Here is a 13,535-nt window from a genome sequence, read left to right as displayed (position 1 = left end):
ACCCTATGGATCCCATATATCCCTATGGATCCCATACATCCCTATAGGACCCATATAACCTTATGGGTCCCATACATCCCTATGGGTCCCATATATCCCTATGGATCCCATATAACCCTATGGATCCCATATAACCCTATGGGTCCCATACATCCCTATAGGTCCCACCTGACTCCGTGATGACGGTGACGGTCACGTACAGTTGATGCCCCACAAGTTCCTGTAGGTTCTCGAAGCGCTGCCGTAACATGGCCATAGGGAGCACAGCGTCTGCACTGCCATCCGATACCTGATATATAGGGTATATATGGGATATATATGGGGTATATATGGGATATGGGGTATATAAAGGGATATGGGGTATGNGGGTGAGGAAGAGGTGGGTGGGGGGTTATGGGAATTGAGTGGGATAATGGGGTATGGGATTATGGGGTATGGGTATGGGGTTGTTTATTGGGGGTAGGATAGGGGGTTATATTGCTGGTGATCGTGTGATATTGGGGATTGGGGTATTCGGGGTATATGGGTAATGGGTATATGGGATATTGGATATGGGGTATGGGGTATGGATATGGGATATGGGTATGGGGTATGGGATATGGGTACATGCGGGTATGGGCTTGTTGGGGTATGGGTATCTTTGGGGTCTATTGGGAAAACTGGGGTTTTGTGGGTGTAAACTGGGTATGGGATATGGGGGTAATGGGGTATGGGGTAATGGGTACTGGTGTTGGATACTGGGATATGGGGTTATGGGTAATGGGATAATGGGGTACCATGGGGGTATTGGGGTATAGGGGGTATTGGGGATGGATATGGGATCTCTGGGATATGGGGTATGGTATGCGCGCTCACTCGCGGACCACCTGGGATATGGGTCTGGGGTAATGGGCACTCACCCTGGGTATCTCGGGGTATGGTATGGGCAATACTGGGGTATGGAGATATGGCATTGGGGTTCGGGATACTGGGGTATGGGATACTGGGTAATACGGGGTATGAGGGCTAAGGGTATGGGGTAATCGGGGTCATGGGAATATGGGATTGGGTAATCGCGGTATGGGGTATGGATACTGGGGTATGGGTTATGGGTAATGGGATATGGGGGTCATGGTTGGGGTATGGGTAAATGGGGTAATGGGATTATGGGATATGAGGGTATGGGATCACGGGTATGGGGCAGCTAATATTGGTATGGGGCTGGGATATGGGTGTACGTGGGTATGGGATATGGCGCGTTCAGCCTGGGGAATGGGTATGGGGTATGGGGATGCTGGGGTAGTGGGTATGGGGTAGCACGGGATCATGGGGTAAGTGGGGTATGGGTAACCTGGATATGGGTATGGGGATAATGGGGTATGGGCGTATGGGATAGTGGGGTAAATTGAGGTATGGGAATATGGGGTATGCGATAAATGGGCTATGGGTAAATGGGGTATGGGATACTGGGTAAATGGGCGACATGGGGTATGGGTATGGGTATAGGGGTATGGGGTATGGGGTATGGGATATGGGGTTACTGGGGTAAATAGGGATAATGGGTGTAATTGGAGGTAATGGGTTAATGGGGTCAACTGGGGTAGGGGTATGGGTATGGGATTGGGATATGGGGTACTGGGGATGGATACCGGGAGTACCATCGGGGTATGGGGTAATAGGGGTAATGGGGTTGGATGGATATGGGTTATGGGATATGGGGGTTGGGTATGGGTATGGGATATGGGATATGGGGTTACATGGGTTTAATGCGGGATATGAAGGGTAATATGGGGTATGGGGTAATGGGGTATGGGTATGAAGATATGGGGATATTGGGGTATCTTGGGAATTATGGGGGCTATGGGATATGGGTATATGGGGGGTAGTGGGTATGGGGTATGGGTAATGGTATGGCGTATGGTGCCATATTTCTTGACTTGGGAATATGGGTATAATGGGGTTATTCGGAGCGGGTATGTGGATACTGGGTATGGGGTGAATGGGAAGTGATGCCGGGTAATGTGGTGTATGGATGATGGCGCGTAATGGTATGGGATAGTGGGGTATGGGGTCTAGGGATATGGGGTATGGGAATGGATGTAGTGGGTTATTGTCGCGGTATGGGGTTATCGGGATATGGGGTATGGGAAAATATGGGATACTGGGATAATGGGTATGGGATAATGGGGTATGGGGTACTGGGGCATGGGATATGGGGTATGGGGTGATAGGGGTAATGGGGTATGGGGTATGGGATATGGGGTATGGGGTATGGGGTATGGATTGGGGTTGGGGTTGGGATAATGGGAATAATGGGTATCGGGATATGGGTATTGGGCTATGGTGTATGGGGTAATCAGGATACGTTGGGGATACTGGAGATATGGGTATGGTGGAGTATGGGATACCTGGGATATGGCAGGTATGGGATACGTGGGGTATGGGATATGGGATATGGGCGTATTGGGGTATGGGATATGGGGTATGGGGTTATGGATACTGGGTATGGATATACGGATCTAGGGGTATGGGATATGGGGTATGCGGATACTGGGATCGGGGTACTGGGATATGGGTATTGGGAATAGGGGTATGGGATATGGGATATGGGGTATGGGGTATCGGGGTGGATATGGGATACTTGGGGGGGTAATGGGATATGGGTATCGGACTCATGGGGTTGGGATATGGGTTATGGGAATATGCGGGATATCGCGGGTATTGGGAATCATGGAGGTATGGTGAATATGGGGTAATGGGATATGGGGTATTGGGGTATGGATATGGGGTATGGGATTATGGGGTATGGGATATGGGGTATGGGATATGGGATATGGGATATGGGATATGGGGTATGGGATATGGGGTATGTGGTTAGGGTTAGGGTTATTGTTAGGGTTATTAGGGTTATTAGGGTTATTGCTTAGGTGTTGGGGTCTCGGGGCTGAAGATAGAACATCGTTCGACCCGGAGGGGGTTCTGCCTCGCTGGGGGGCTTCCGTGATCCCGGGCCTGGCCGGGGTTCTCGCGAGCCCCCAGCTCCATGTGCGTTTCCATTGGTTTCCCATTGGCTCCATTGGCTCCCATGTTGGTCCCGCTGTGTGTGTGTGGCTGTTTGTGAACCTCTGCTGGGGGGTGCGTCTCCGTCCTCCCCCCCGTTCCCCCTCGGATACTCATTGCTGACCGGCCCGGGCGGCGGCAGCAGCGCCCGGCGATTCGCCCTCGCGATGCCTGGGAGCCTGGTGGCCTCCTGGGGCCGTCCCCACCGGCCCCAGGCGCCCCGCAATCTGGGGCCGCCTCGCACGGCGGCCCGCTTTGGGGGCCGTACGCGCGGGCTGCCCACCTAACGTGGGTGAGCGCGTCGGACGCGGACGGGTTAAGGGGTGGGGGGGCGGTTCGGGGGGTCCGGTCGGCGCTGCACCCTCCCCCCTCTATTTACCCTCGCCCCCCCTTCTTATCCCCCCCGCCTATCCCCCCTTTCTCCGTCCCGGGATCTCGCTCTCTTGTTATCTCCCCCCACCTTTTATCTGCCCCCCTTTTATCTCACCCCTCTTTTCATCCCTCCTTTTACTCCCTCTCTTTTATCCCCCCCCTTTAATCCCCCGTCCTTTTATCCGCCCTCCTTTTATTCCGCCCCCCTCTTTTATTCCCCCTTTTTTTCCCCCCCTTGTTCCTTATTATCCGCCCCCCAGTTTTATCCCCCCTCCTTTTTAATTCCCCCCCACCTTTGTATCTCCCCCCTTTTATCCCTCTCCCCTTTTTATCCTTTCGCCCCCTTATATCCTTCTGCCCCTTTTATCCCCCCTCCTTTTATCCCCCCCCCCCTTTTTATCCCCCCCCTTTTATCTCCCGCCCTCTTTCTATCTCACCCCCTCGCTTTATCCTCCCCCTCACCCTTTATTCCCCCCCCACTTTTTAATTCCCCCCTTTTATCCCCGGCGCCCACCTTTTATCCGCCCCCCTTTTTTATCCCCCCCCCTCCCTTGTTATCCCCCTGCCTCCTCTTTATCCCCCCCCTTCTTTTCCCCGCCCCGTTACATTGGCACTTTTATTCCCCCCCCTCTGGGGTTTCCGCCTCCACGAGGCGTACCGGTCCCGGCCCGCGCCCGACGCCTTCAGCTTCGGGAATTCGCATGAGCTCTCTTGTCACCGCCTCGCCGCTCCCCCGTGCCTTCCGGGGGTTTTTGCCAAAAACCTTCCCGTTTGCCCTCCCGGAACCACCCACCGCGGCTCCCGGCGGGATCCTCCCAAGTTTCTCCATCCTCGCCTGCCCCCGGGACCTGAGCCTCTTCTCCTCCCCCGGCGCCAGGTGGGCGGGGGTCGCGCTCGGGGGGTCAGGCTGTATTCACACTAGGGGGTACTTGTGCTCACTAGGGGTCCACTGTATCTCAGGGGGGTTCTGTGCTTCAAGTGGGGTGTCTCGTGTGCTTCATGTTGGGGGTCTCTGTGCTCACGCTGGGTGGGTCTTCTAGTTCTTCACACTGGGGGGTTCCGTGCTCATGTGGGGGGTCTCTGTGCTCGACGGGTTAGGGGTTCTCATGCTCATCGTTGGGGGTCTCTATTCTCCACACTGGGGGGTCTTCTATTTCTCACACTGGGGGTCTCTATTGCTTCACGTGGGGTCTCCTATTTCTCACAGCATGCGGGGTCCTCTGTGCTCATGGTGGGGGTCCTCTTTCTCACCTGGGGGTCTCTCTTCTCACACTCGGGGTGGTCTCCATCTCATGTTAGGTTCCATTCTCATTGCTGGGGGTTCTATGCTCACATTGGGGGTCTCTATATTTCACATTTGGGGGTCTCCATTCCTCAACTGGGTCTCTATTTCTCACCTGGGGGTCTCTATTCTCACACTGGGGGTTCTGTGTCTCATGTTTGGGGGTCTCCATTTCTCACATTGGGGGGTCTCTATTCTCACACTGGGGGTCTCTATTCTCACACTGGGGGTCTCTATTCTCACGCTGGGGGTCTCTATTCTCACGCTGGGGGTCTCCATGCTCATGTTGGGGGTCTCTTATTCTCAACACTGGGATCTTCTGTGCTCATGTTGGGGTGGTCCCCTCTGTTCTCACGCTGGGTTCTCCATTTCTCACTGGTGGGGGTTCCATGTCTGCATGGTGGGGGTCTGCTGTGCTCACGTTGGGTGGTCTTCTATGCTCACACTGGGGGTCTCTTATTTCTCACATTGGGGGTCTCTATTCTCACACCTGGGGGTCTTATTCTCAGGCTGGGGTCTCTATTTCTCACGTTGGGGGTCTCTATCTCGACGTTGGGTCGTCATTCTCACACTGGGGGTCTCGCATTCTCAGCTGGGGGTCTCTATGCTTCACGCTGGGGTCCTATTCTCTTACCTGGGGGTCTTCTATTTCTCACACTGGAGGTTCTATTCTCACACTGGGGGTTCTCTATTCTTCACATTGGGGTCTCCATGTCTCACCTGGCGGTCTCTTATTTCTCTAACAACTGGGGGTCTCTATTCTCACATTGGGGGTCTCTTATTCTCCCTGGGTCTCTATTCTCACACTGGGGTCTCTTATTCTCCCACTGGGGTCGTCCATCGCTTAATTTGGGGGTCTCTTATTCTGCACACTGGGGTCCATATGTCCACTGCTGGGTGGTCTCTATTCTCACATTTGGGGGTCTCTATACTTGCTCAGACTCGGGGGTCTCTATTCTCACACGGGCGTCTCTTTCTCACATTGGGGGTTCTTCATCCTCATCATTGGGGGGTTTCTTCTATTCTCACACTGGGGGTCTCTATTCTCGATCACTGGGGGTCTCTATTACTCTCCTATGCTGTGGTGGTCTCTACTTCTCTACTGTCTTGGGGGTCTCCGATCGCTCACGCTGGGGGTCTCCATGCTCACACTGGGGGTCTCTATTCTCACACTGGGGGTCTCTATGCTCACATTGGGGGTCTCCATTCTCACATTGGGGGTCTCATTCTCTACATTGGGTCTGGGCCCCAGGCCGCTACTCCCAGATGAAAGCCAAGGACAATCGCGTCCCCACGGCGGCCCAACTACTCCCTGACGAACCTCCGCTCTCGAGGAGAGAACCCAGGACCACACGCCGGGTATTTGGGGGGGGATGTAGGGTGTTCGGGACACAGACCCGCCCTGTAGCGGAGCCCCCAGACCATAACTATACATGATGAGACCCCTGAAAACCAGCCCCGTCCGTCCTATTACCCTCAGCCCCAATCCCCTATGAGCCCCCAGCCCCAACTCCCCCTATGAGCCCAGCCCCACTCCGCCCTATGAGCCTCACCCCGTCCAATCCAGCCTCCAAATCCCCCTATGTACCCCAGCCCCCAATAATCCCCCCTATGAGCCCGGCCCCAGAATTTCCCCCCTATGAGCCCCCGCCCAATCCTATATGCCCAACTCCCCCTCTATTGAGCCCCATCCCAAATCCCAGCCCAAATCCCCCTCTGAGCCCCCACCATCCTCAGCCCCAATCCCCTATGAGCTCATCCCAAATCCCACCCCAACTCCCCCCTATGGAGCCCAAACTTCCCCAATCCTAATCCAATCCCCCTATGACTCCATCCCAATCCCATGCCCATCTCCTTCGCTAGAGCCCTCCATCCCACATCAACTCCCCCTATGAGACTCTCGCCAATCCCCCCTACAAGCCCCCATCCCAGCCCCAATCTCTCCCCTATTGAGCCCCTCCCCATTCCCAGCCGTACTCCTTTATATGCAGACCACACACCAATCCACAGCATTCCACCCCATTTTAGACCCCCATCCCTAACACCATATCTCCCGCCCCTATCCCCCTATTATAGCCCGCCAGTCCCAATCACCACCTTGGTATAACCTGGCATACAAGCAGTCACGTCCAACAGCACCTCCAATCGCTGAGCCCACCATCCCCAATCACACAACGCCCAACCCCTCATCTATACAGCCCATTCCACCAATCATCCCCGCCCATCGGCTGCCCCGCGGTCACCTGGCCCCACCTTCCCAATCCCAGCTCCCCCTAATGAGCCCCCATCCCAATCCAAGCGCCTAATCCTCGCCTATGAGCGCCATCTCAATCCATTCTCCCCCCTATGCCTCCTCCCCAAATCCCAACTCCTCCCCTATGAGCTCCATCCCAATCCCCCATAGCCCCCCAGTCCAATCCAGCCCCTAACTTCCCCCATGAGCCCACCCAATCCGCAATCGCCAAATCCCTCGTCTATGGCCTTCCACCTTCAATCCCCCTATTGAGCCCCCATCCAATCCCCCTATGAGCCGCATTTCCCAATCCAGCCCCATCTCCCCCCCTAGAGCCCCCTCCCCAATCCTACCCCGAACTCCCGCCTTATGAGCCCCTCCCCAATCCAGCCCTAAATTCCCTCCTTATGAAGCCCCTTCCCAATCAGCCCCAAATCCCCCCTTGAGCCCCTATCCAATCTCCATGCCCTAATCCCCTATGAGCCCCATCCCATGCCCAGCCCGCAACTCCTCCCCTATGTGACCCCCCCAATTCCCAGCCCCAAATCCCCCCTATGAGCCCCTCCAATCCAGCCTAACATCCTCCCCTAATGAGCCCCCACTCAATCCATCTCCCCTCCTATGAGCCCCCTCCCCAATCCAACTCCCCCTATTGACCCCCATCCATCCTAGCCTCCCATGACTTCCGCCCCTATGAGCCCTCCACCCCAATCCAGCCTAAATTCCCCCTATGAGCCCACCCCAGATCCCAGCCCTATCAATCCCCCTATGAGCCCCCACTCCCAATCCACCCTAAATCCCTCCCTATGAGCCCACCCCAATCCAGTCCCCAAAATTCCCTGATGACTCCCACCCCAACCCAGCCCTAAATTCCCCCTCTGAGCCCCCCTCCAGCCCCATCTCCCCCTATGAAGCCCCACTCAATTCCAGCCCTCATATTCCCCTATGACCCATCACAATATCAGCTCCGCCTATGTAGCCCCACCTCCATCCCAGCTTAAATCCCCCTTATGGAGCCCCCACCCAATCCCATGCCCTAAATCCCTCTATGAGCCCCTCCCCTCAATCCGTCATCTCCCCTATGAGCCCCCCCCAACCCAGCCCAAGCTCCCTTCTGAGCCTCATCCCAATTCCATCCTCCCCTATGGAGCCCCACCGCCAATCCAGCCCAATGCCCCCTATTGAGCCCCATCCAATCCCAGCCTTAAATCCCCCTATGAGCGCCCCCCAATTCCTAGCCTCTAATCCCCGCTATGGAGCCCCCCCCAATCCAGTCTCAAATCCTCCTATAGCCCCCTCAACAATCTCCGCCCCCAACTTCCCCTATGAGACTCCCCCATCCCATCCAGCCCTCAACTCCCCCTATGGAGCCCCTTCCCATCTCCAGCTCCTAAATCCCCCTATGAGCCCCACCCCCAATCCAAGCCGCATCTTCCCCCTATTGGCCGCCATTCCCATCCTCAGCCTAAATCCCCCTATGAGCCCAATTCCAATCCCATGCAAATTCCCCTAATGAGCCTCCAACCCCAATCCCAGCCTTTAAATTCCCCTATAGAGCCACCCAAATCCAGCCGCTAATCCCCCTATGAGCCCCCATTCCCACTCCTCAGCTCCCTTCCTATGAGCCCATCAATCCCCTTATGAGCCCACTCCAATCCACTCCCCTATGAGCCCCTTCAGCCAATCCCAGCCCATCTCCTCTAGAGCCGCATTCCAATCCAACTACCCTCCCACGAGCTCTCAACTCCAATTCCCCCTATCATAGCCCCATCCATCCCCAACTCTCCCTATGACCCTCCAATCCAGCTCACCTATACCCCCCACCCAAAATCTCCAGCCCTCACTCTTCCTCTGAGCCCCATCCTCAGATACCAGCTCGCCCTTGGAGGCCTCCCACGCAATCCAGCCCCATCTTCCTATGAGTCCCGCATGCCTCCATCCCAAGCCCAACTCTTCCTTATGAGCCCAGCCCATCCCCTTAAGCCCACCAGCCCCAACTCTTCGCCTAATGCGCCTCCACCCTCATATCCCAGCTCCACGCCCTTGAGGCCCCCTCGCCAACGTCATCCCCTAAATCCCCCTATGGAGCCCCTCTCCATTCGCAGGCCCTTAAATCTCCCCTATTGAGCCCCGATCGTCAATCCTCTCCCCCTATGAGCCCCCACCCCAGTCCGCAGCTCCATTTCCCCCCTATGATGCCCCCATACCCAATCCCAGCCCAGCTCTCCCTACTGAGTCCCATCCCAATGCTCCGCCTCAACTCTTCCTATGAGCCCCACCCATACTCCCAGCCCCAATTTCCCCCCTCGATGGAGGCCCTCCCCACCCAATCCATCCCAAATCCCCCCTATGAGCCCCCACCCCAATCCCAGCCCCAACTCCCCCCTATGAGCCCCCTCTGCAATCCCAGCCCTAAATCCCCCCTATGAGCCCCTCACCTCAGGTCCTCACCATTCTCCCCCCTATGAGCCCCCATCCCCAATCTCCAGCCGCCAGTCTCCCCCCTATGACCTCCATTCAATCCACCCAACTCTTCCATTGAGCCCCCAACCCCAATCCCAGCCCAAGTCCCCCCATGATCCCATACCATTCCACCCCCCACACCTTTGCACCCTCAACTCTTATTGACGTCCCATCCCAGTCCCCCCATTGTGTTTTGCAGAGCCCCCGCCACCTCACCACCCCTTTCCCCCCCCCCAGGGGCCCGGCCGCGTACCGCCTGCCCCCCATGTTGGGACCCCGCATCGTCAACAAGAGCTCGGCCCCCAACTACTCCATGCCGGGACGCAGCAACGTGGGCTCCTTCTACCAGGACCTGTGCAAGGTGGGGGGTCCTTGGGGTCCTCTGGGGTCTCCATGGGGGCTGGGGGGCTCCACAGTGACTGGGGGGGCTCCAAGGCGGCTGGGGGTCTCCATGAGGGCTGCAGGATGGGGATCTCCATGGGGGCTGCGGGTCTTTGGGGGGGCTCTGGGGTCTCCTTGGGGGGTTGTGGGTCTCCACAGTGACTGGGGGGGCTCCAAAGTGGCTGGGGGTCTCCAGAGGGGCTGAAGGATGGGGGTCTCCATGGGGCTGGGGATCTCAATAGTGGCTGAGGGTCCCCATGGAGACTGGAGGGTCTCCATAAGGGCTGTAGGATGGGGGTCTCCAGGGGGCTTGGGGGTCTCCATCACGGCTGTAGGATGGGGGTCTCCAGGGAGTCTGGGGGTCTCCATGTGGGCTGTAGGATGGGGGTCTCCATGGGGGCTGGGGGTCTCCATGAGAGCTGTGGGGCCTCCAAGGTGGCTGCGGGTCTCCATAGGGGCTGTGGGATGGGGGTCTCCATGAGTCCTGGGGGTTTCCATGGGACTAGGGGGGTCTCAGTGGTGGCTGAGGGTCTCCCTGGGGCCTGGGGGGTCTCCATGGGGGCTGCAGGATGGGGGTCTCCATGGGGGCTGGGGGTTTCCATGGGACTAGGGGGGTCTCAGTGGTGGCTGAGGGTCTCCCTGGGGCCTGGGGGGTCTCCATCAAGGCTGTGAGATAGGGGTCTCCATGGGGGCTGGGGGTCTTCATGGAGGCTGTAGGATGGGGGTCTCCAGGGGGCTCGGAGGTCTCCATAGGGGCTGTAGAATGGGGGTCTCCATGGGGGCTTGGGGGTCTCCATGGGGGCTGTAAGATGGGGGTCTCCATGGGGGCTGTGGGTCTCAGTGGTGGCTGAGGGTCTCCATGGGTCCAGGGGGGTCTCCATGAGGACTTTGGGCTGAGGGTCTCTACAATGGCTGAGGGTCTCCATGAGTCCTGGGGGGTCTCCATCAAGGCTGTGAGATAGGGGTCTCCATGGGGGCTTGGGGGTCTCCATGGGGGCTGTAGGATGGGGGTCTCCAGGGGGGCTGTGGGTCTCAGTTGTGGCTGAGGGTCTCCATGGGTCCAGGGGGGTCTCCATGAGGGCAGTGGGCTGAGGGTCTCCACAGTGGCTGAGGGTCTCTACAATGGCTGAGGGTCTCCATGGGGCCTAGAGGGTCTCCATCAAGGTTGTGAGATAGGGGTCTCCATGGGGGCTGTAGAACGGGGGTCTCCATGGGGGCTTGGGGATCTCCATGGGGGCTGTGGGTCTCATTAGTGGCTGAGGGTCTCCATGAGTCCTGGGGGGTCTCCATCAAGGCTGTGAGATAGGGGTCTCCATGGGGGCTGTGGATCTCAATGGTGGCTGAGGGTCTCCATGAGTCCTGGGGGGTCTCCATGGGGGCTGTGGGTCTCAGTAGTAGCTGAGGGTCTCTATGGGTCCCGGGGGGTCTCCATGAGGGCACTGGGCCGTGTGTCTCCACGTGCCCCCATCCCGTGTGTTCCCGCAGACCCCCGGGCCGTGCAATTACCAGGTGGTCAGTTCCGACGTGTACAAGCGCCGCGCCCCCCGTTACAGCCTGAGCCCCCGGCGCCCCCCGCTGAGCAGCGCCGAGACGCCGGGCCCGGGTCAGTACAGCCCCCGCAGCGCCCAGAGCGAAGGGCCCACGTTCGGAATCCGCCACTCCGAGTTCGTGGCGCCCCTCATCGTCGATGTGCCCCAATAACCGCCCGCTGCCCACGGCAGAACACGCGTGTCTGTGTGCCTGTGGCGGGGCCTTTCACCGAAATGTGGCGTTATCCAGTGCGGAGTTCTGAGGGGTGCGAGTGCACTGCGCATAGAGGAGAGGAAGAGTGCGCGCGCTACCACCCAATTGGGAGATTTGAGGGATGAGGGGGGAGGGAGCTTCGATCGAAGAGGCAGGCTAGGGCTCACAGAGGTAAGCAGTGTAAGAGGGGACATCCAAGAGGGAGGGGGGGGTTCAGTGGAGGCTTCGCCCTGGTGCGGAGGCGAGCTCACGCGAAGACCGAGGGCGAGGGGTCCACGGAGTCGATAGGAATGGCAAAGGGAGATGAGTGGTAAGACATTCAAGAAGCCTTCCCCTGGTGAAGCCCATGCGGCTGTTCTCGGGATCAATAGCTTGGGGTCGTAATGTGATCAGCGCTGCCTGTCCGGAAGGACTGTTCCATTAATCTTCCCAGCATACAGAGGGAACTCACCGGCGCTGTAAGTTACCCTGGTCTCCCTGCTAGCCGACGGGGGGTCCGTAATTGCTGGGATGGTAGATAGTGGATGACGAAGCGGTGAAAGGCGGCGTGCTCTCCGTTCAGGGAGATCAGTGTCCGGGGGGTGACAGAAAGCGCTCCGAGAGCTCGTCAGAGCTCTCACGCACGTTCGTGGGCCAAAGAGTCGCCACTCCGCACGACTGCCCCGATTTTCACAAGTGCCGCTCCGCGCACCGTCGGAGGTCCCGGACTGGACCCGTCACCCATCACCTGGGATGCACCCCCAGCCATCCCTCGCACCTGTCCCCACCTAGACTTATACTCTCTACTTCATGTCACCTCATGAGGGCACTCTTCGGACTGCTCTATCCCCCATCTACATTACAGGCGGGGGGCTGAGTGCGCCGCACTTCACCCTCCTCACTTTATGGTCCTCCGCCCCCGATCATGCGATAGGTTCTCCCCCGCGCGGCGCTATGGCAAAGCGCCTCAAGTCCGACGATCCGAACAAAAAGACTCGAGATCCACGCGCCCACAGCCTGACGAACCCGCGACGAGTGAAAGAAGACACCCATCTTCCAGTCATCCTCAATCTGTACTCCCACCCTTTTTGCGACAACTATTGTCCTCCCTTTCCAATGATTTTACCACAAGTACGCACAGCACGCCCATCCCTTGCCTGTCCTCTTACTGCAGCCAAGAGATGTACCCTGTATCAAGGATTTATTCCTGTGTTTCACATCCCCGTTCGACCAAGTAAACAGTTCTGGCCGTGCGCTTGGCCCCCCCCAGTCAGATCGCCCCTCCACGCCTCCGTCCATGGTCCTCCCTCCACTCCTAATGACTTCCCCTCCTTCATGATCCCCCCCCCCATGATCCCCCCCTCCATGACCGCCTCCACCTCCAATGACCCCCCCCGTCCATGATCCTCCCCTCCATGCCCCCCCCATCCGTGACCCCGCCCACTCCAGTCCCACGACTTCCAACCCCCATCGATTCCCCCCCGCATATGACCCCCACCTCCATGATCCCTCCCCTCCATACATTCCACCCCCGTCCATGACCCCCCAATCCATGATCCCCCATCATGGCCCCCCCCATGACCCCCCTCCATGATTCCCCTTCCCATAGCCCCCCTGTCCACGATCCCCCCCCCTCCAATGATCCGACCCTCCATGACCCCCCCGTCCACGACGCCCCCCCAATGATCCCCCCATCCACGACCCCCCCATGACCCCCCCATCCATGACCCCCCCCGTCCATGTTCCCCCCCCCTCCATGATTCCCCTCCTTCATGATCCCCCAGTCCATGATCCCCCCAATCCATGACCCCCCCCCATGACCCCCCCGTTCTACTCGGCCTTGCCCCCCCGCCCCCCCCGTTTCCCTCACGCTCCTCCTTCCCCCCCCCCGCAGAGCCCTTCGTCCCCGCGTGGTGATCCGCCCCCCCCCCCCCACGGGCGCGGTCACCGCACACGGACCCGGGGTTGTGGGGGGGGGGGGGGTCGATGCGGGGCCGTCACAGCGCGGGCACGGGGGGGGGGGGTTGGGGGGGTGGGGGGGGG

At 58.4% G+C, this 13,535-nt stretch overlaps 2 protein-coding genes across 2 annotated transcripts in view; one reads left to right on the top strand and one right to left on the bottom strand.

Moving 5' to 3' along the window:
- Positions 1–4,240, bottom strand: part of C3 (complement C3) — a gene marked incomplete at its 3' end in the record, with an annotated part of 75,095 nt that extends 70,855 nt beyond the window's left edge. The window contains exons 1-2 of the mRNA XM_032441658.1: positions 4,070–4,240; positions 169–358 (exon numbers count right to left, since the gene is read on the bottom strand). Of these exons, the coding sequence (XP_032297549.1) occupies positions 169–358; positions 4,070–4,240 (361 nt within the window). The remainder of the gene's footprint in view (positions 1–168; positions 359–4,069) is intronic.
- Positions 4,241–5,996: 1,756 nt separating this feature from the next.
- On the top strand, positions 5,997–11,490 carry LOC107307044 (outer dense fiber protein 3). Its single transcript, XM_015850485.2, has 3 exons — positions 5,997–6,052; positions 9,629–9,750; positions 11,256–11,490. Exons 2-3 carry the CDS (start codon positions 9,655–9,657, stop codon positions 11,469–11,471), a joined length of 312 nt encoding a protein of 103 aa, XP_015705971.1. The 5' UTR covers positions 5,997–6,052; positions 9,629–9,654; the 3' UTR covers positions 11,472–11,490.
- The last annotated feature ends 2,045 nt before the right edge of the window (positions 11,491–13,535 follow it).

The sequence above is a fragment of the Coturnix japonica genome, unplaced genomic scaffold (assembly GCF_001577835.2).
Source record: "Coturnix japonica isolate 7356 unplaced genomic scaffold, Coturnix japonica 2.1 chrUnrandom475, whole genome shotgun sequence".
Lineage (NCBI taxonomy): Eukaryota > Metazoa > Chordata > Aves > Galliformes > Phasianidae > Coturnix > Coturnix japonica.
This window is presented reverse-complemented; position numbering and strand designations above follow the sequence as displayed.

Excerpts from the sequence above, each read along its gene's own strand:
- LOC107307044 (XM_015850485.2), top strand. The coding sequence starts at position 9,655 with ATGTTGGGACCCCGCATCGTCAACAAGAGCTCGGCCCCCAACTACTCC. Across the intron at positions 9,751-11,255 it reads TCTACCAGGACCTGTGCAAG|ACCCCCGGGCCGTGCAATTA; the intron begins GTGGGGGGTCCT and ends GTGTTCCCGCAG.